This window comes from Nanorana parkeri, unplaced genomic scaffold (assembly GCF_000935625.1).
Source record: "Nanorana parkeri isolate BGI_ZX_2015 unplaced genomic scaffold, ASM93562v1 scaffold366, whole genome shotgun sequence".
In the NCBI taxonomy this organism is placed as follows: domain Eukaryota; kingdom Metazoa; phylum Chordata; class Amphibia; order Anura; family Dicroglossidae; genus Nanorana; species Nanorana parkeri.
In genome coordinates, this window is record NW_017306634.1 from 875,691 (window position 1) to 896,941 (window position 21,251).

Sequence of the window (21,251 nt, forward strand, 5' to 3'; positions counted from 1 at the left end):
CTGTAGATTGTCAAGATCCTGAACTCTTACACTCCGATTGATGATTTTGAGAAACGCGTGACACCTTCATTTGTACGCAAAGTTCAGGTAATATGATTTTGAGTTAATTTTAAGAGGCAGGCTGGTATGTATAGTTGCTCCGGCTTTTAAAACTCAATTTTTAAAGCACAATACAAAACATGTTGCCTTAAACAATGATTACATTTTTCAGATAATAAAATGCGTAAACATTGTTTACACACTGCTCACCTAAATGTCTGTCTTTGTTAGTAAGAGCGACACAGACGCATTTTAAAGCAGTTTGTTGTCAAATTCCCTTCCCCTGCACAATATACAGTATCTCCCAGAAGTGAGTACACCCCTCACATTTTTGTAAATATTTTATTTTATGATTTTTTTTTATCATTTCATGTGACGACACAGAAGAAATGACACTTTGCTACAATGTAAAGTAGTGAGCGTACAGCTTGTATATTAGTGTACATTTGCTGTCCCCTCAAAATAACTCAACACATTAATGTTTAAACCGCTGGCAACAAAAGTGAGTACACCCCTAAGTGAAAATGTCCAAATTCGGCCCAATAAGCCATTTTCCCTCCCCGGTGTCATGTGACTCGTTAGTGTTACAAGGTCTCAGGTGTGAATGGAAGCAGGTGTGTTCAATTTGGTGTTATTGCTCTCACTCTCTCATACTGGTCACTGGAAGTTCAACATGGCACCTCATGGCAAATAACTCTCTGAGAATCTGAAAAAAAGAATTGTTGCTCTACATAAAGATGGCCTAGGCTATGAGAAGATTGCCAAGACCCTGAAACTGAGCTGCATCACGGTGGCCAAGACCATACAGCGGTTTAACTGGACAGGTTCCTCTCAGAACAGGCCTTGCCATGGTCAACCAAAGAAGTTGAGTGCACGTGCTCAGCATCATATCCAGAGGTTGTCTTTGGGAAATAAACGTATGAGTGCTGCCAGCATTGCTGCAGAGGTTGAAGGGGTGGGGGGTCAGCCTGTCAGTGCTCAGACCATACGCCGCACACTGCATCAAATTGGTCTGCATGGCTGTCGTCCCAGAAGGAAGCCTCTTCTAAAGATGATGCACTAGAAAGCCCGCACACAGTTTGCTGAAGACAAACAGACTAAGGACATGGATTACTGGAACCATGTCCTGTGGTCTGATGATACCAAGATAAACTTATTTGGTTCATATGGTGTCAAGCGTGTGTGGCGGCAACCAGGTGAGGAGTACAAAGACAAGTGTGCCTTGCCTACAGTCAAGCATGGTGGTGGGAATGTCATGGTCTGGGGCTGCTGAGTGCTGCCAGCACTGGGGAGCTAGAGTTCATTGAGGGAACCATGAATGCCAACATGTACTGTGACATACTGAAACAGAGCATGATCCCCTTCCTTCGGAGACTGGGCCGCAGGGCAGTATTCCAACATGATAACGATCCCAAACACACCTCCAAGACGACCACTGCCTTGCTAAAGAAGCTTAGTGTAAAGGTGATGGACTGGCCAAGCATGTCTCCAGACCTAAACCATATTGAGCATCTGTGGGGCATCCTCAAACGGAAGGTGGAGGAGCGCAAGGTCTCTAACATTCACCAGCTCAATGATGTCGTCATGGAGGAGTGGAAGAGGACTCCAGTGGCAACCTGTGAAGCTCCGGTGAACTCCATGCCCAAGAGGGGTAAGGCAATGCTGGAAAATAATGGTGGCCACAAAAAATATTGACACTTTGGGCCCAATTTGTACATTTATACTAAGGGGTGTACTTACTTGTATAAGTTTCATTACCTTTGTTACACTGTTAACCAAACTTTTTCCCTGCTGGGCTTTGTTTTATGCCCAACTTTATGCTACAGGTGTTAGTAAATTAGTGTGCAGTCAGGGTGGGACACGCCTAGGACATGGCAGGAGGGCCTATCTATCCAGCGGCTTCTTAAGGGATAGCGGTACAGGTTATAATGGTGTCTCCATTTGACTGGATGACAAGAATTCACATTTTCTTCAGACGCTGAAGATCTTGTAGTAAATCACTACAGTCTATAGGGAGAGATGAAACATTGTGTTAGAACAGAAACCGTCCCTAGAATAGGAAAAGTCTGGGGAAAAAAAAGAGATATGCTTAATCTTGTAACAGTAGATTAATAACACACAGGGTATGTGTGTATTTAAACTGTGTGCCTGAAATAATTATTCTTATCTGTAGTTTCCTTGCTGTTATAGCCGTGTACCATCCACGAGTGAGTATGTACCACCAGGGGTACATTTCCCACATCTGAAAAAGAAAAAGATTTATGTTAATGTATTCTTAAGCATCCTTCTGGCCATTTTCAGTATTTAAGGGATTGGATTTGTGTGTGGGTACACTAGGATGCTGGGGAAAGTAACAGCTATAAACACGATGCCTGTACCACAGAGGTCAGTACTAGTCGCTGCTACCAAAATAGACTTATGTATTTAAACCTGACCCATATGTTGACACATTACTAAATAATGACAAGCCTTGGGGCACCTTTCAGCCGAATAATAGAGAGTTAATTTACCGCAGCCCAAACGGTATATAAGAGGTGATATAGCTGCACCATACTTCCAGTAGATGCAGGCGATTTTAACTATTTATAAGCTAAATTTTGCAGGATCCCTGCCTTGATCCTCAACCTGTGCTAATAAAAGCAGATATACATATTTATTTGTGTGATAAATAATTCAAGGCGCTGTATTTCTGATATGCCAGTCAGCGAATAGATTTATGTGCACAATGCAGGCAAAGATTTGTACATGTTTTAATTCAATCAGTGAGAAAGAATGATAGAATGAGTTCAAGGTCTGTCAACTTTTTTTGTTGTAAATGTAAATTTAATCATTCTCCCAGCATAAGAATCTTTTAAATATTGTGTATGTTAAGAGGATTGGGGGACATAATATCTCTTATCTTAACCTCTTGCCGTCCGCCCGTTAAGAAAAAACGGACGGACGGCATTTTTTTCCAAGTAGATTTTACTACAAAACTACCTAAAATATCAAGGACAAGTCGTAATTATATTGCTATAATAGCAAGAAGAGCAGTTGCCCCCTATGTTTGTGTTTTTAAATGTAAAAAAGCATTATTATTTTGCTTTGATACCCATAGGTAACACTTGTCGATTGTGTATCACATGATCGATGTTCAGATTAGCATCACGCTGCAGTGATATGCAGAGGGCTACCCAATATTTGGGAGGTGGTTTTAGACTTCTATAACTTATACATATCATTATAAGGCCCTTAAATCTTGGGGTGCTCATTTATACTGTGCTGCCTGCAGCAGTTGTATATTAATGCAGTTGCATTGCTATTTTGTTAAGCTGCCATATCGTGGTTACTCTGTGTATTAACCCTTTTCCCTCTAAATCCTCCCCTTTTTTATAATACCCCCCTTTATTCAGTGTAGGAGTCAGCCACCTATACAACACATGTGCTCCTGAGGCTAGCGATAGAATATTTGTTTTGACCACGTTTAATACTTTACTTCAACATCTACCATGTCTTATTGTCTGCCAGTAACCTGCTGCGTGCAGTAGAGATTATCGTGGATGAAAAGTATTTGGTGGGCTCAGTTATCTGATGAAGATTGTCTGTGGTCATCGTATCTGCTGTATACATATGTATACAGGTAAGGCATAGAGGTCTCAGGAAGGGGTAAATCACTATTTCTACAATTCGGGCCAAAATATATACAGAACTTCAGATGAGAGATGCTGCACACACCTTCTCTCTCTGCTCCTCTCTATTGGTCCATTAATGTGATGGGTATCTTGATACACCAAAACAGACACCTAGGAGAGGGTAGGTATAACCACAGCTTTCTCATTTGAAATTTTCATAGTCGATCCCCCTGCATTTCAGAGCTCCTGTGTTGCTAAAGAAGAGATCTTGGGGTAAATGCAATAAACTCTGACCACTTGCATTTTATTTTTACTTGAACTTAAAAAAAAGCATAAGACTTCAGGCTATATATATATTGAAAAAGCACATAAGCACAGGTTAAAGGGTTTCTAAACCCTCCGGTTTTTTTTTCATATATCTATTGCTAGCAAGCAGAAGATATATGCAAAAAGGAGGGAAAAAACGCTTTAAAAGCGATTTAAACTTACCCCTGTCTTCGCCGCACACTCCCGTACGAAAATCTGAAAATGATCGAGCGTCCGCATCTTGGGGCGGGCAGATGCGCAGTTCGGATTTTCGGTCGGGAGGCGAAGAGAGACGCAAGGTAAGTCTATGGACGCGTGCACCCGCATGCAGACACCGTGGGACAGGAAGTGCCAGCAAGGACAGGGGAGTCAGCTCTGGATCAAAGACCCTTAGCAGCGCTGGAGAGAAGGCTGAAAAGGACAGAAAAGAAGAGGAAGATCGGATTAAGAGACATCATTTAAGGTAAGTGCTTTCATTAACATTGGGGGGAGGGAAAAAAGTGTTTGCCTTTAATGTCACTTTAACAGCAGTTAAAAAAATGACTCATCAAAACAAATGGTAGATCCTGAGATCTAGGCAGCTAAAGTTTACACTCTTTTCCTAGAAATATATATACCTTGGCCCTGCCACTCCCACCCCAAGCCTTCCTAAAGGTGAGTAAGGCTGCCCATCACTAAGTTGACAAATATGAGTTTTTGGAGGCAGGAAGGGGTGAGACCCAGGTCAACATTTACAGAAAAAGTCTAGTCTAGGGTCTACTTAATGTTTTGATTGAAGGTAACTTGTAACTATATTTTTTTCATCATATGCTAAGTTTTAATAACCCACTTTTGTGATGGCGTTAGGGATGCTCTGGATGGTTGGAAAGCCTTTTAGGTATACAACTTGGTCCTGAAAAAAATTAAATCTGTCAAGGTTATGATTTAGTCTGCAAGTTTTGTCTCCAGTCACAATATAGTGTATATTGTCAACATAATAGTGCAAATAAAAAAGAGTATTTCTACTTTACATTGTAAATGGGAAACACCAGAAGTATTCCTTTGCTTCTTTGGGCCTTTTGAGGTTGAGGCCTATGAGCAGCTGTGATCCCAACATCTGTACAACTAGCATGTTAAAAATGTCATTCTTTTCTGTTTGAGGGCCCCTGAGTTTTCGGTAAAATATGTGTCCATAATATAACTACCTCGAAAAATCGAAATCGAAAAATCTGTACTAAGTGGACTTCCTTCTAAGGACCCAATAATTTGTAATGTATTATGGTTGACTTGCAATTTGCTGTTCCATAGGATTTTCTTTTTTTTAATTATACCATATGTGCTCAGGTCTTTACAGAGTATCCGAAATGTGTATTTTTTCAGCAGAAACCAGACTAGCCTGGATAACCTCTAAATTCACAGGAGAATTTTTCCAGGTGCTCTCTGAATTATGTAACCTTGACTGTTTGCAGGTCATGTTCCACTGGAAGAAGTAAAAATAGGTTATACAAATGGAAGTACTGTGTAGAAAGAGGTTTTATTGTAGTCTAGTACATACAAGATAATTTGCCATACATTATGCATTGTATTGTGAAGGTCTTTCACCATTTTATAATTTGTCTTATAACTGCAAAAGCACAGTGCGAAATATTAATCATGAAAAAGGTTGAGTTATGTAAGAGAAATCAATAATGTTCGATGTTTTGTACATTTGTAGAAGCAGTTTGGTTGTACAGTTAAAACTCTCCAGTCTTCCACCCTCTATACTCTGCTGAAGCAACAAAAATCTCTTGGCTTGCTCATGGCAGGGCAGTTATTAAAACCCCTTTTATACAAGCCCAGGGACCCATACTGGGAAGCATGCACATGTGTCGGGCGCTGCTTTTGGAAGTAATGTCGTCCCAAGCAAATCCCCAAGGAGGTGAAGGGTGCGTTTAGGCCCAGATTCTCACTTTGGTGACTGAACATGGAGCTGGTTACTTTCTTATCATGTAAGGACTAGCGCTTATAGACACGTTACTTGTTAAGACATCAAGATTGACACCACTTACAGTGTCTGCTCATTCTGTTAACAGAAGCATAGTGTAAAGCTTAAAGAGGCAGCATTTCTAGGATAAAAACAGAAAAACAGCTGCAGGTAATGAAGGTAGGCACCTAGATGTGCCTGTACCCTCCTGCAGCAACTTCAGAAACTCTGTAGATATGAGCAAAGTTCTTCAAAATGCCAAACCATTCCTTACTGCCTGTTGTGAATTCTTATCGGTGCAGTGAGGCAGCTGATCATCGTGATGGACCCAGGGGCATCCCTAGCATTTTCCCCGTCAGAGGTGGATACCTGGGGAGTGAGGGGATGGGGCCTCTGCATTATCTCCCTGCACAGCTCTGGCCGGCATCCCACCTAGTGACATCACTGGTTGCCAGGAGCTTGGCAGGAAGCCAGCCAGAGTGTCCCAGGTTGCCAAGAGCTTGGTGATCACCCTGCCCGGCTCTTAGCAACCTGGGATGCTCTGGCCATAAAAGGGGTGTCTGGCACACTGCAAACACTGTGCAGCAAGCAGCCATGCTGCTCTTCCTGCTGCCCCCCCCCCCCCATGTGACTCAAAGAGATGCCACCTGAGGCAATAGCCTCTGGCTGCCTCATTAGGGACGGCCCTGAATGGACCTTAAGGGAGGGGAGATGTGGAATTTAGCAGTAAGTTTAGAAGAGTCTTTGTCTGTCAGACCGGCTCCACATTCAACTATATCTGCAGGATTTCTGAAGCTGATGCTGGCAAGTGCAGGCACCTCTAGGTACATGTACTTTATATCTACAGCTGTTTTTTTGTTTTTTTCTCTTTAAAGTATGCCTGTCATTAGAGATTCATGTTGATCACTATTGCTAACCTCTCCTTTTGAGTATTTTAGTTACTTGGCTTTCATGCAAATGCTTTGACTTTAATGCTTTGAGTCACTGACCTGGAAAAAGTATAGAGATAGGGAATTCTAACACTCAGTTACAGCATGCTTGTTTTGGTCTGTGCCTGTTAAAGTATTTGAAAGCAGACACAGCCAACTAGCATTTCTAAAAGTAGGCCCTGCATTTCTCTTTTAACAGGACCTCTCATGTATTAAAGCGGACCTTTACACTCAAAAATCAAGTTCTATCAATGCATCCCTCTATGTATGATGATTAATAATAACATAGACATGTCAGATGTAAAATGCTGTGATCTTGAAATACTTACACTTGCAGAGCATTCACGTCCTGCTTTTAAAGGGCAAAATTACTTCAGTGTGCCAAAGCAATGCACACTGGGATTGCCTTGTCATCAGCAGAGCATTGCTGGGAAATCTCATCTGTAATCTAGTCACATGTTCCAGAAATCCAGGAAGTAAAAGAAGTAAAAGGATAGCTACTAATCTCCCCTTAGTAAACATGGGCATTGCCAGAAGACTGGGGAAGAAAAAAGAAACAAGGTCTGCAAATAATACAAAGCCGGCAATTATCTAGAAGTATCTTTTTGTAGATTGTCATTACTAAACATTTACTAAAGGTGTGTTTGTTGTTATTTTAAAGACATGGGTAAAGGTCCACTTTAAGCACAAGGCTTGACAGATAAAAGGCATACAGTTATTACTAGCAAAATTGACATATTTCTTGAATGAAACTTAATTTTGGGGATGCTTTGTATAAGAGTATAATATTAAAGTACAACTAAAGGTTCTTGAATGACAGTCTAATCAAGTACCAAATCCAATTACTATGCGATACACAAGTTTCATAAATCAAAAAATTTCCTTTACTTCCCTTGACAGGGCCAAATCCTATTTCTTTATATAGTGCTAAAAATGTACACAGCACTTTACTTAGTTGCACATTCACATTAGTTCCTGGCCTTTAAAGTGCTTACAATCTAAGGTCAATTTAGACAGGAGCCAAATAACCTTCCAGCATGTCTTTGGAGAGTGGGAGAACATGCAAACTCCTTGCAGATAGTGACCTGGCCAGGATTTGAACCAGGGACCCCCAGTGCCCTGGTGGCAGAAATGCTATCCACTACACCACTGTGCTGCCTACTTTATGTACATCTCACATGCTCCCCGTCCAACACACTGCAGATCATAGTGGGAGGGTTTCAGCAAAAGGGGAAGTGCTGTCAATCCAGAAAGCAATGGGCGGGGCTAGGTGTAGCCCGGTTCTGATTGACAAGCTACAAATTTGTGAATTTGCAGTGACAATACTAATGTTTTCATGTCCCCTGCAGCATCTTCTCATCCCACTTTAGTGCAAGCAGGCACAGCCTACATAGGAGTGGCAGCTCAGCATTGTTGTCACTCCATCAAAGGAAGCTGCATTAAGTGGACTTTTCTGGCAGGCTCAGTAGGTAGTTGTTGGACTTTGCAAGGGGACTATAAAGGTACCGTGTCACCACACTGCATGCAGGTAACGAAGCAGGAGGACCAAATGTGTGACCTCACAAGACAAGGCAAATTAGTTTATATATAGTTTTAATATGCCAACCAAAATAATATAAACAGAAACAATTAAGAGTAACCAACTACATCATAAACCAAACCACATGCAAAAAGTAACAGGCAAGTAAACTCAGGGAGCAAAGCAAAACACCAGGGGAACTAAGGGACAAAAGGTCAGGGTACAAGGAGGTAACAGGACTCAGAAACATAAGCAGGTCACGGCTCTGGACAACAAGCAGGTCACGGCTCCGGACAACAAGCAGGGAACAGGGCTCAGGACAATAAGCTATGGTCCCTGACAGGGACAAAGAGCAGATGCACTTATATTTAGGTGGCAAAGCACATATTTTTTAATGGGAACTCATAGTTCTGCTTGAATCTCTCTGTAAACAATATTTTCCTCTCTAAAATGCAGTATATTGGCATTACAGGTATCTTATTTTGGGAGGTTGCACTTTGACATCTTTGCCTTGGGTGCTAAAAGACTGTTTTGTGGCAGTGTAAGTTTGGTCAAACTGGCTAAACACCACCTTACACCTTTTCCTTTTCTTTGGTCGTGAGCTGACTTGGCTGCGCTGGGGCTTCTGATGGGCGATAGCCTCCTGGGAGGGGAACCATTAAATACGCTTGTGTTACTTTTCTCTTGTGAGTACATTACCATTTTTTAAAAGCAAATTACTAAACGATCCTTCACATGGAGTGGGCACTGTCCTTTTTTGTCATTCTATACACCTTTTCCTGTTGTTCTACCTTTAGCAGGTGATTGCTGTTGATTTTCCTAACGTTACTACTACTAGAAATCTCCATTTAGCTTCGCTGTATGTGAAGAATGTCTTGGTTTACTATTTTAAGTAAGTCAGTCTTTTTCTGACAAATAAAACATGTTGGGAGGAAAGGAAAACAGGCTGTAAGGAGAATAATAGAGGAAAAAGCATTTTCTGTTCACACAGTAGGACACTGGTGTTCTCTTGGTTGTGGTCATGTGGCCTTATGCCAACAACATCTCCATCACGTCATTCACCTTCCCGCTCTGCCTTCGCAGATTCTTTTCATGACCTGCTGAAATTGAAAATGTAACCTTCCCTAAATAACAGATGAGGGATGCTACAAGTTGACATTTTCTATACAAGATCTTTCTCTGTTTTCAGTTTTGACCTGAAGCTCTGAAAGATTTCATCAACCAGGCTGCACCTGTCGTGCTTGTACAGATCTGCTATACAAATCAGCTTGTAAACAGTTCTTACTAATTGCCATGGCACTCGTTACTCTCACTTCAATCAATTTCACAGCGGTACAATACCAATAATGGGGCAGCACTGAGCTTAAGTGATTAGCACTCTTGTCTCTGGGTTCTGGTTTGAATTCCAGCAAGGACTTGGTCTGCATTGAGGTTGTATGATCTTCCTATGTTTGAATGGGCTTTCCTTCTACATCTTGAAAAAAGTACTAGCAGTTTAAATGTCATAAAATAATTGTCCCTGTTGTGTGTGAATATCGTAGTTTCTAAACAAACAGAAACTCCTTCAGAATCTGACACTTTCAGGTATTTTGATTTACTGGTCCTGCCACATGATGTGGCTCCTCCTGCAGGCCCCTAAATCACAACAGAACACAGCAGTGGCATAGGGCCAATGGATCGAACCACTGAGTTCAGAGGGGGGCATAGAATCAGACACTCTCTGAAGTGTCAGAATCTGTAGGATCTTCAACTGGTAGGTTCTCTACCCTACTGAGGGCTGTCCCTATAATGATGGTGGTTGATTGACGGCCACAGCGTCCCAGGTTGCTAGGAGATATTAGCAACCTGTGATGCTCTGTACAGCTTCTTGCCCGTCTTACTGACTTCACCGGTTGTCAGGAGCTGAGCATGACGCTCTGGCTTACATCCTGCTGAGCTCACGGCAATCAGTGTCGTGAGTTGGACAAGATGCCGGACAGAGTTGCTGAAAGTGCTAATTTTTATATTTGTAGCAATTTAACATTTGCATATAGATCTTTCTGTGTAGAAATGCATCATTCAGGAATCAAGAAATCGTGATTCATGAATTTTGCTATTCTTTAAAGATTATACAACACAAAAGAATAAATAAGAAGCACAATTATCCAGTTCACCTGCTTTCCATACCAATGTGATGCATAATTCAAAAATGTTTATCATTAAAAATGTACTATGCTTTCCTTTTTGAAAAGTTTTATTGATGTACTATATACATTTGATGACATGACTTCAAATCCAGATACTGTAGCATACGGTTTTCATCTCCTTGTCAGACCCTGAAGACCTTTTACTTCCTGAACACTAGCAGCACTCTGGCTGTGATTAATAAAAAAAAATTGTTGTGGCTTAACAGATGAATGTACCATGTTTATGTTTAAATATTAATTAATACTAAATCATAAATACTTGATGTTCTAATTATAAATGCTAATTTTAGATGTTTGCTTAGTCTGTGAAAGTGCCAGTTATTTACATGCAAAACAGGCAGCTAGAAACAGAAAACAAACATTTGGAAAGATGATGCGCTTTGTGTATATGCTTGTATAGGACAACCATGACTCATGAAGGTCAAGCAGAACGTGCATACCTCCTTCCTCCTCAGTTATCCCTCTTTTTGGTTTGATGTACGGATATTTATGAAAAGGGTCTTGTAACTACCAAAAGTGTTATTTAACACTTAAAAAAGAACTATGGGGTAAGTGTTTTTCTCCATAGTTCTGTTAACTAGCTATACTAGCGTCCTACCATGACCTAAAGCTCAGTATATTACGAGCTACAGCTTAATAATTGGAATACTCATTTTAAATGAAAAATTTTGCTGAAACACATGGGGCTTGAAGGTGTCACTCTGCCTCATCTCAGAAAGTAGGGAGGTATTTAACAAGTACACATATTATATGGAATGACTTGGCCCCTACTGTAAGTAAAAGCCCAGTCCTTGCCAAAGGACACCCACTGTTACCCACTAATGTGTACATGTTGCTGTACAATGTAAAAATACAGCCAACGAACTACGCATATGCACTATACGTCCAATCGCATGCACCTTTAGTTTGTCCTCATCCAGCACGGACTGGTCCATACTCCCCTTTGCCACTGCCTTCCTCTCTGATGCTTCTTCTACATCCAGTGTTCTCTTTCTTCAACCATTGGGTAGCCACTGTTGATGTAACTTCTGCACATGTGTGCTGGAGTTACCTTATCCTAGGACCCAGCTGTATTCTAGGCATCTTATCAAAGCATAGAGTTCATTACATATTTGCCACAGGCAGTGTACACAAAGTGAGAAGGCGTAGGATGGTTTTTTTTTCCACACAAGAAACGTACAAAACCTCTATTACCAGAGAAACTCATACTACTAGCATTTTGTTTCCTTAATTTCAGCTTTTAGAAATGATTGCATGTAATACCATTATATCATGGAAATGCCTTCTTAGGCATCCTTTCAGTGGAGAACTTTGGAGGTGTACTTTGTCAGCGAGTTGTTTGTATCCTGTCAGCTGGAATTTAGTATCATCAAAACTGTCCGCCTTTTCCATTTTGGTATGCTGCAGACTCAATATTTTGTGGCCCATAGAGAAAGGAGGTCACAGGACATCACCTGTTTTAGAATCTATATATATTTAAAATGTCTCAGCTAGAGGCTCCACTTAGAAGCAATCTGCTGTGTGCAAGTGGCTTAAATATGATCACACAGCACCTTATTTCTTGTCACTTTGCCATCTCACACCATGTGCTGTATTGTACCAGAATATTTAAGCACCTCCCTGCCAGCTTGTCAGGATGTCTGAATTCTGGTTTACTAGGACAAGAGCTGACAATGGAGCCATGGCTGGGACATATAGTTGTATGTTAAAGTTTGGGTATCCCTACTCCCAGACTGTATTGGTTCTCTAAGTAAACAATAAGCACAACCTCTGCTGGGAATTCACTTCAGGCCAATCTACGTGCAGAAATAGAATTCAGCCTATTACCCCCATTCACTAATTTTGATTTTTAAAGAAAGGCAATCCAAAGCTCTTTTTGTACCACTGTCATGTGGCTTTCCCCATCAGCTTCTCCACTAGTGGAGACCAGTGGTCCAGAGCTGTAGTCTGGGCCCAATGATGAGGAGTCTTGATGACTCCTACATCATGAAATCTCTGATGCAATAATCAGGACCTGTAATGACCCCACCAATAATTAGTCAATGGGAAGTGCCCACATAAGCAAGCAGTGACGTGGCCATCTAATGACTCTATAATAAGGAAAAGAAAGGATGCAGGACACACAGCATTTCACATGACCATGAAATTAGGTAAATATGCTTGGCATTTAGACTCATTTTTAAAAATATAATTGGGGGATTGGAGGGGGGTAATGTTTAGTCAGGGAGGCTGGCCAGAGAAGAACTTTAAATATGATATACAGTATGCTAATGCTTAACAGGCTGTAAAATAAACAACAAATAAAGCTTAAAATATAACCTGTGCGCATGTTTGGGCACCATGTCAGTCAACTCTTGGCAACACCTCTTTTGCTAAAATCCTATCCTTTAACAGTTTCTTGTAGCAGTCTTCTCACTAAGCAGCGTAAGTTATTTTATCTGAGTCTGATGTTTAATCTAACAATTTTCTCCTCAAAGTCTTCAAATAATGTACCTAGATATTGCACAGTTGTTCAATCATCATTCTCCTGCATGCAATAATTTCATAACTAACAATTTCCATGAATTTGTATTGTTTTCTCATATAATGGTATCTATTTCCTAGACAGTAAGCCTTGAATGACTCCATTTTCTCAACTCCTGACAGACACTCAAAGGAACCTAAAAGTGAACATCCACTAGAGGGGAGCAAAATTAAAATGGAGGAATAATATATGAAAAGTCATGCAGTCATTTTCCTTCATGGGCCTTTATATGTACAGCATATCTATATGTGTGTGTGTATATAGACTGTATATATATTATTTACTACAGGTATTTATATAGCACCGAAAATGTATACAGTTCTTTACATCTATCTTACATTCATATGAGGGCAAAATTAGACAGGAGTAAATTAACCTACCAGCATGTATTTGGAGTGTGGTAGGAAACCAACGAAAGCAGAGGGAGAACACGCAAACTCCTTGCAGACAGCGACCTGGCGGGGATTTCAACCAGGGACCCCCAGTACCACTACGCCACTGTGCTGCCTGTACAAGCAAAATATTTTTCTTCTTTGCACAGTGAAGTTTCACCACATTTACTAAGCTAAGGGAAAATTACCTTGTAATGTGAAGTATCTATTTGCCTTTAGTAAATTAACTTCAACATCACTTTAAATCAATTTTTTTGTAGAGATAACAACTTTTCCATAAAAACAAAAAGTAATCAACAAACTGAACTGTTAACTGAACATTAACTGAGATGCCCAAACATTCAGCTATAGCTATAAGTGTGTTTCTAAAGAGTTTACAATAGAGATTCAAGGCCAGGCACATGCATACACGATAGAGAGTTGTCAACAAAAAACAGAAATATACAACGTTAAAGTGACTGAGACCTGCCGGAGTCAGTACAGTATAGAAGGCTCAAGGAATCTGACTGGGTTTCTGGATAGAGGAGCTCATGCTGAGTGCAGTCGTATTATAGGATGATTTTTAAAGGCATGCACATTCATGCAGGTTTACAGTTTGTGTATGTTATTAACCCCTTCATGACTGAGGCCCTTTTTTCCATTTTTATGGGTCCTCAAGCTTCTCTATGCAATGTAGGCAGGCCATGGCTCTTAGGAAGAACCAGCAGGGCACTGTACATAGCTTCCAGAAAACGGGAAACTGCCTTATTCTATAAAAAAGTTTTAGCTTTACTTGCACTACTTCAAATATCTATTTTGCACATCAAGCTCATTAAAGGATGACATTTTCTGTTAAAATAAAGTCTTCTGATTCTTCTTGTTAAACTGCTGGCAATCATTCACCTTCTTGATGATAATTAGCAATTGGCCAGCAGTCTGGTTCTCTAATTAACTGTTGGCCATGACACCTTGTAAATGTACAGGGCGGTCAGTAACCCTCGAAAGATATGAAAGCCCTCTTATTTTCCAAGAGATGAACTCTGGCTCAATGTCAAGCCACTTAGGCAAAAACTGAGCATGATTATATTACTCAAGCAATAGTTTAAGTGAGATTAATTGAAGTGAAGAATAACCCCTGAAGCAGTAGAGAATAAATTAAAGGCAGAAACTGATCTACATGTCAATCACTATGAATTCAATTGAGACCAATTTCACTTTTATCAAATGGTTTTGGCATTCTGACTAAGAACAAGACTTCAAAGTAAAGAGATCGAAGTTTAAATACTTTGCTTTAGATTTTAAATCATTGTGAAGTATCCGAATGTAAAAAGGTGTTCATCAATAGGCTAATGCTGTGGCATGTTTTGTGGGATATGGGTGGGCCTCAGAGACCATTGTTAGTGCTGCAAAATATCAGACCACTTGAAAAGTTGTATGCAACATTCTCCTTTTCTCTGCTGATGAAGTCAAGATGAATAAAAGTAACATGGAATGTCTCAATAATTCATCCTAGCCTGTAAAGGGAACATCACCATACTTGCACAGAATACTGTATGTGCGTTCAAATCAATAAAGAGGATCATCTAAGTATCTGAATTATTTCCAAGCTTTAGGCTGCTATAAATGGAGAATTTATAAGTTTCCAAAAATTAAACAGATTCTGTTACTTTTAAATTAAACAGCCTTAAACTCCCCTTTGCCCCTCTGTAAATGCCCATTTTTTCTAGATATAGGGAAAGATGTGGCCCCTTCCATGCATTTCAGTGCTCGAGCTTAAGCAACCAATCAAGCAGCCTTAACACTGTCACATGAGGGAGTTAAGGACATTATCAACCTGTGTAAGATTTGTTTAAGAACTTACTTTACCGTGAATGGCCAAAGTGCCAGAGTCTGCATAAAAGGTCATCCTTTTTAGGAGATCCCTCTTCACCCAGCATGAAAATCCATTATTTATTGTCTGATGATAATGCAATTATGTCTTATAGGCAGGGTAGCACCACCTTTGGTTATACCTGTGTATTTATCTGAAAAAAACATATGCTGGTATTATGGTACATTTTCCAACCTGTCAGATCTTCTTTGAGCATTATGTTCTCTGCAGCACCAGTTTCTTCTAAATGTTGTGTGAGAGTGTTGCATCTTATATATATATAGATAGATAGATAGATAGATAGATAGATAGATAGATAGATAGATAGATAGATAAGATGCAACACTCTCACACCACATTTAGAAGAAACTGGTGCATAGATATAGATAGATAGATATATCTATCTATATATATACAATGTCAACTATCAGCATGAGTTTTCTGATTAGATGACCAAATCATTTTTACGATATCAGCTATTCCCTGACAAACCTTTTTAAAGTATCCCTAAAACCCAAATTTTTTTAAAATCTTGGATAGAGTAGGGACAGAAGGGCTGAAACTCCTGTCTGTTTTTGTGCCCTATTGGGAAAATTTCCCTTCACTTCCTATTCCGTAGACACAAGAGATAGTCAAAGCAATTCTCTTCAAAGTTAGGGAAATGTCTTCTCAGACTGTGACCAAAACACGTGTCCCTATTGGAATTGCTTCCCCTATTACTGCTATTATGGTAACAATTCAAAATTTTGGATCCTCTCATCACTTTGAGTCCAGTTTTTGTGACAGCAATAGAAACCTGACAAAGGTTCTAGTTCATCACTACTCTAACCAAAACTAAAAAAAATATTTTGGCTTTAGATGTACTTTAAAAGAAGAACTCCAGGAAAACTTTTTCTAAACCCTTGCAGTGGGGCTACCCCCACACTGCAAAGGTTCAGTGCTCGTTTTTGTTTAGGTGCTAAAATAGCAAAGTTATACTCACTCAAACCTCTGAGCCAGCCAGCTGTCACAGCACTCCCTCCAGCCTGTCTCCTCCTCCACTGCAGCATTTGAATCTTCCTCAGTGTCTTCAAGTCTATACACTGAGTATAGACGTGATGATTTACGGGACCTTAGACTACTGCAGAGGAGGGGAAGAGACACTCCAGGGATTCGTCTGGGAACAAGCCAGCTCAGAGCATCGGGAGAGTATAACCCTTTTTTTTTAACCCAGACAAAAATGAACAGTTAACCCTTGCAGTGCAGGTGCAGCCCCACTGCAAAGCTTAATAACATTTTTTCCTGGAGTTCTTCTTTAGGATAACTATAGGTTTTAGATGGCTATTATACAAGAGCTTTTGGTTTTGTTAGGTTTATACTACTGTTGCCTCACTATGGGACAAAACAAATGGCCTTAGTTATTTGTCAAAAGGAACAAACTAAACTCGAATGGGAGTTTTCAAAAGATCATGCATTGTTCTATTGTTAGGGATGAGAATGATTGGCACAATTGTTACAGTGGTGTACAAGGACAGAACAACTACAATTGTTAACAACCAAAGCCCAAAAATAACCATAGTGCTCTAAAATCTTGGTTTCTTGGAGCCAATTATGGCCACCTCTACCACTGAACATCACACATCATAATTATCCTTATGTTCTTTAGTATGCCATTATCACTCTATGTAAAATTAATTCTAATATGTTCTTTTTTCTCTCTCAACAGATGGTACTGGATAGCATTTCCTACTCTTTAATCTTCATTTCTAATACTGCCAAATACACATGAGCTTACTAAGGGTCAGCTTTTGCAACTGACTTGTCCACCTCTCTCTACATGGCCGTATATTTGGTTGCCGTGCTGCTCCTACTGACTCCGTGTCAGCCAGTTCCTCTTGACTTCCCACCTCTTTCAAACTCTTCCCTATCCCTTGAAGAACTCAGCAATACTACCGAACATTACTCCACCCAACCTCCAGGTACCATCCGCCGGACACCTCAGACAATCATTGTTGGCGTTCGGAAAGGTGGGACCAGGGCTTTGCTGGAAATGTTGGACATTCACCCAAACATTGTAGTAGCTGCTACTGAAGTACATTTCTTTGACTGGGATGAAAACTATGTGAAGGGGATTGAATGGTACAGGAACCTTATGCCTTTCTCATTTGAAAATCAAATTACTATCGAGAAGACGCCAGGTTATTTTACATCACCACTGGCTCCTGAAAGGATTCATAGCATGAACAGCTCAATTAAGCTGCTTCTAATTCTTAGAGACCCTACAGAGAGGGTCATATCGGATTACACCCAAGTTTATTACAACAGGCTGGAAAATCACAAGCCAGTGCAGCCTTTTGAGGGAATTGTGATTAAAAACGGTGCACTTAATACCAAATATAAGGCAATCCAAAGGAGCTTGTATGATATACACATGGAGAGATGGCTGAAACACTTCAGTTTAAACCAGATCCATATAGTGGATGGAAATACTTTAATTAAAACACCTCTTACAGAACTGCAGAAGGTGGAGAGGTTCCTGAACCTCCCACCTAGAATAGTCTCTTCAAACTTTTATTTTAACCAGACCAAGGGGTTCTACTGCATCAGAAGTGATGGTCGAGAAAGGTGTTTGCATGAGTCTAAAGGGCGCCCCCATCCTATAGTAAATGAAACCGTCTTGGAGCAACTTTACACTTATTTCAGAGAACATAATCAAAGGTTCTACACAATGGTTAATCAAACGTTTGACTGGCACTAGCAACAATACCCATCTTACAAAGTAATCTGTAGAAAATGCCAAGCTGTGAATTAAACCAATGAGACACTGTAAAAAAATGAAAATGAAAAGAATGGGGGGAAAAAATTCAACTGAATTCTTTTACTAAATGGCCATTATGTAAAACAAGAAAAACAAAAATACAAATAGGAACATATTTGTTTACAAATAGGAAAACATGGAGTCCAAAACATTTCCGTTCACTATTGTAAATACTGATATGCAATGCTTTATTCTGATTTGTCTTATTATTTTTTCCAATTTATATACGTATGTAGACACTTATAGAAAGATTGTGCAGTAGAAATTGTTTAAAAATATTTGATATTGAACTCTTCTTTGCTATGGTAACAAAAGAGCCTAAAAAAAATTTCTTATGTTAAAAATGTGTGTAAATGGAAAAATGATTTTGTATTACTGCTAAGCTATATGTTATTGTCTTCAATTAAAAACTTATTTACTGTTCTTAGTACAGGTATTCGGGGATAGTAATAAAATGTGACACTCTTTTGTATGGTAATTTAAAATAGCAAAGATTTGATTTGCTCAGCCTGCAAATTTACCTATGATGACCACAATAATTTTTTCTTGTTTTTTACTCTTGTTTTCTTAATTTTCTTAGTTTGCCTTATAATTTCATCGTTATTGCTTTTTATTTGTTTCCTTTTTCCATCTTTAAATTTTTCCCTTGTTTCCTTTGTTTTGTGAGAGTGTGAGAAGTGTGAGACTACTGCATGGCCCTCTAAAAGTCACATAATAATTTTGATTATATGTTGTAACACGCTTTTGCGCAAACCATTTTTTCTCTCCCTGTAACCACTTCTAATGTGACTTGCACCTTGTTAAATTAGCACTTTGTTCTCTGAATCCAAACCTTAAAAAAAACATTAAGATTATAACTGGGACCTAAACGATTTGTACAACTGTATATTGGAAGATTCTGCATCCATATGCAATAATGAAATTTTACAGACTGTATAACTTCCTCTTTAGTTGAATACAAATTGATATTTCTTAAAAGTGGTCTGTGTCCTTCCTCTGTGTATGCCACACTTATACTCTCTTAACTGGGTTTTATCAGCACTATGAGTAATGGTTTTAATAGGAGTGACATAGATAATTAGCATAAACCACAGCACTGAATAGAACCGTTCTTGAAATCTGTTCATTTCAGCCTCTTTGCTGATGTTGATGTAGGACTTTAACCTTATAATACAGTATATATCTGCCTCTCATTGTCTTTCCGCTGCATTCACTATTATTGTTCTAGCATCAAGAAAGATCCATAAAGAGAGCCAGTAATGGTTGTGCAGAATTAATAAAACATAATGTCATTATATATAAAGGGATTGATTAAATATTTAAACAAAGGCAATGAATATAATGGGTCTAAATGAAATCTATATTTCTTTCTGCCTTTTAAGCCACACAATACGGGGGAAAGCTTATCAAGGCTGGCACAGTGTGAATCAGGTACTGATTCAGTACATTTGACTCTTTAAAAAGGAACCTGCTAAGCATTATTTGCTTGCACACTAGCCGTGTACCATAACCCCAATGTAGTTTCAGAAAAGCAACAAACCTTTGTGTGAAAGACACCTGCTGTTTTATGGGGACACCAAGAGGTTGATTTACTAAAGGTAAATAGGCCGTTAGCATTGTAAGGGAATTTGCACTGTGCAGGGGAAGTTTCCCTTAGGTTTCCCTTAGCTTGGTGAATGTAGTGACATTTCACTTTGCAAAGAATACCCAATTATGTGCAAGGAAAAAAAATAGTTTTGCTTGCACATGATTTGGTGACATGGAAGTCAGCAGAGCTTCCTCACATCTACTAAACTAAGGATAAACTTCCGTTGCAAGGTGAACAACCTATTTGCCTTTAGTAAATCAACCCCCTTGTGTGTTATAGTCATACACTTGAGAGAACTTTTGTTAAAACTGGGATTTATTTGTGTCCACTACTCCTTAACATCCAGTAGATATACAATTCCAGTCCTTGAAAAACTCTACTCCCATGATACAATAATAACTTCTCCTGTTCTATGTTGTGGGGTCATGCATTCTTTGGGGTTGATTAACGAAGGATAAATATGCTGTTCACTTTGCAAGGGAATTTGCATTTAGCAGGGGAAGTTTGCTCTTAGTTTAGTGAATGAGGGAAAGCTCAACTAACTTCCAACACTCAATCATGTTCAAGAAAATATACTGTTTTGTTTTACATTTTTCTTGCACATGATTGGGTATTCTTTACAAAGTGAAGTTTCACCACCATTACTAAGGTAAGGGAAACTTCCCTGCAAAGTGCAAATTCCCTCGAAAAGTGAACAACCTATTTGCCTTTTGTAAATCAACCCCATTGAGCGGAGAGATGAAGGCAAAACCTCTTTTAAGTTACAATAAACTCAGGAATTAAACCATAAAAAAACATTCAAGTACATTAACTATTACCAAAAATGCATCCTATTTGTGTATCACTCGGCTGTAGATCCTCAAATCATCTCTGAATTGGTACTGACACTGTCCTTGCTTCTGGAGGGTGACTACTTTAGTTCCCCATGGTCTCTGTATTGTAAAGTAGCCATTGTTCCAAGCTCTCACCCATGATGGACTACAATCTCATGTTTAGTTTACTAATTTGTATTGAAGTTATAGTCCATCACAGGAGTGAGCTTGGAGCGGTGACTACTTTACAACACACAGGGACCATGAGGAACAAAAGTAGCACCCCTCCAGTAGGAAGGATTCAAATTCAGAAATGATTTGAGGATCCACAGCTGAATAATGCACAGATAACATATAAGGCGCTTGAATGCACTTTTAAGGTTTAACTCCTGAGTTTTGTGTTACTTTAGGGCTGGAAATGGGCTGCATATAAGCAGCAAGGGGGATTCAGCATCTTAAAAAAAACTAATCTGAATAGAAACATGAAAGCTGTTTTAGTTAACTTGGTTTTGAAGGTGGACATTTGGGGCTGTCATCCTTTGCTTTACTTTCGTATTTAATTGTTGACTTAGAACAAGTGTGCAGTTTTAGGTCTCCTAACACTTCACTGGCTACATGCCTATTTCAGGTCAGCACCTCCCTAAATAATAAATCAAAGATAAGGATGGCAGGCCAAGCAATTGTGCCTTTAAAAAGAAGTCTATAAGCTGCCATATTTCTGTCCTTTGTCTTTTTTGTGTTATAAGAGATTTTTTCT

The 21,251-nt window shown here is 39.5% G+C and overlaps 1 protein-coding gene across 1 annotated transcript in view; it reads left to right on the top strand.

Moving 5' to 3' along the window:
* LOC108788983 (heparan sulfate glucosamine 3-O-sulfotransferase 1-like) overlaps nt 1-18,101 on the top strand; it is a 118,870-nt gene extending 100,769 nt beyond the window's left edge. The window contains exon 3 of the mRNA XM_018558896.1: nt 17,003-18,101. Coding sequence (XP_018414398.1) covers nt 17,114-18,034 — 921 coding nt within the window. The 5' untranslated portion in view covers nt 17,003-17,113 and the 3' untranslated portion in view covers nt 18,035-18,101. The remainder of the gene's footprint in view (nt 1-17,002) is intronic.
* The last annotated feature ends 3,150 nt before the right edge of the window (nt 18,102-21,251 follow it).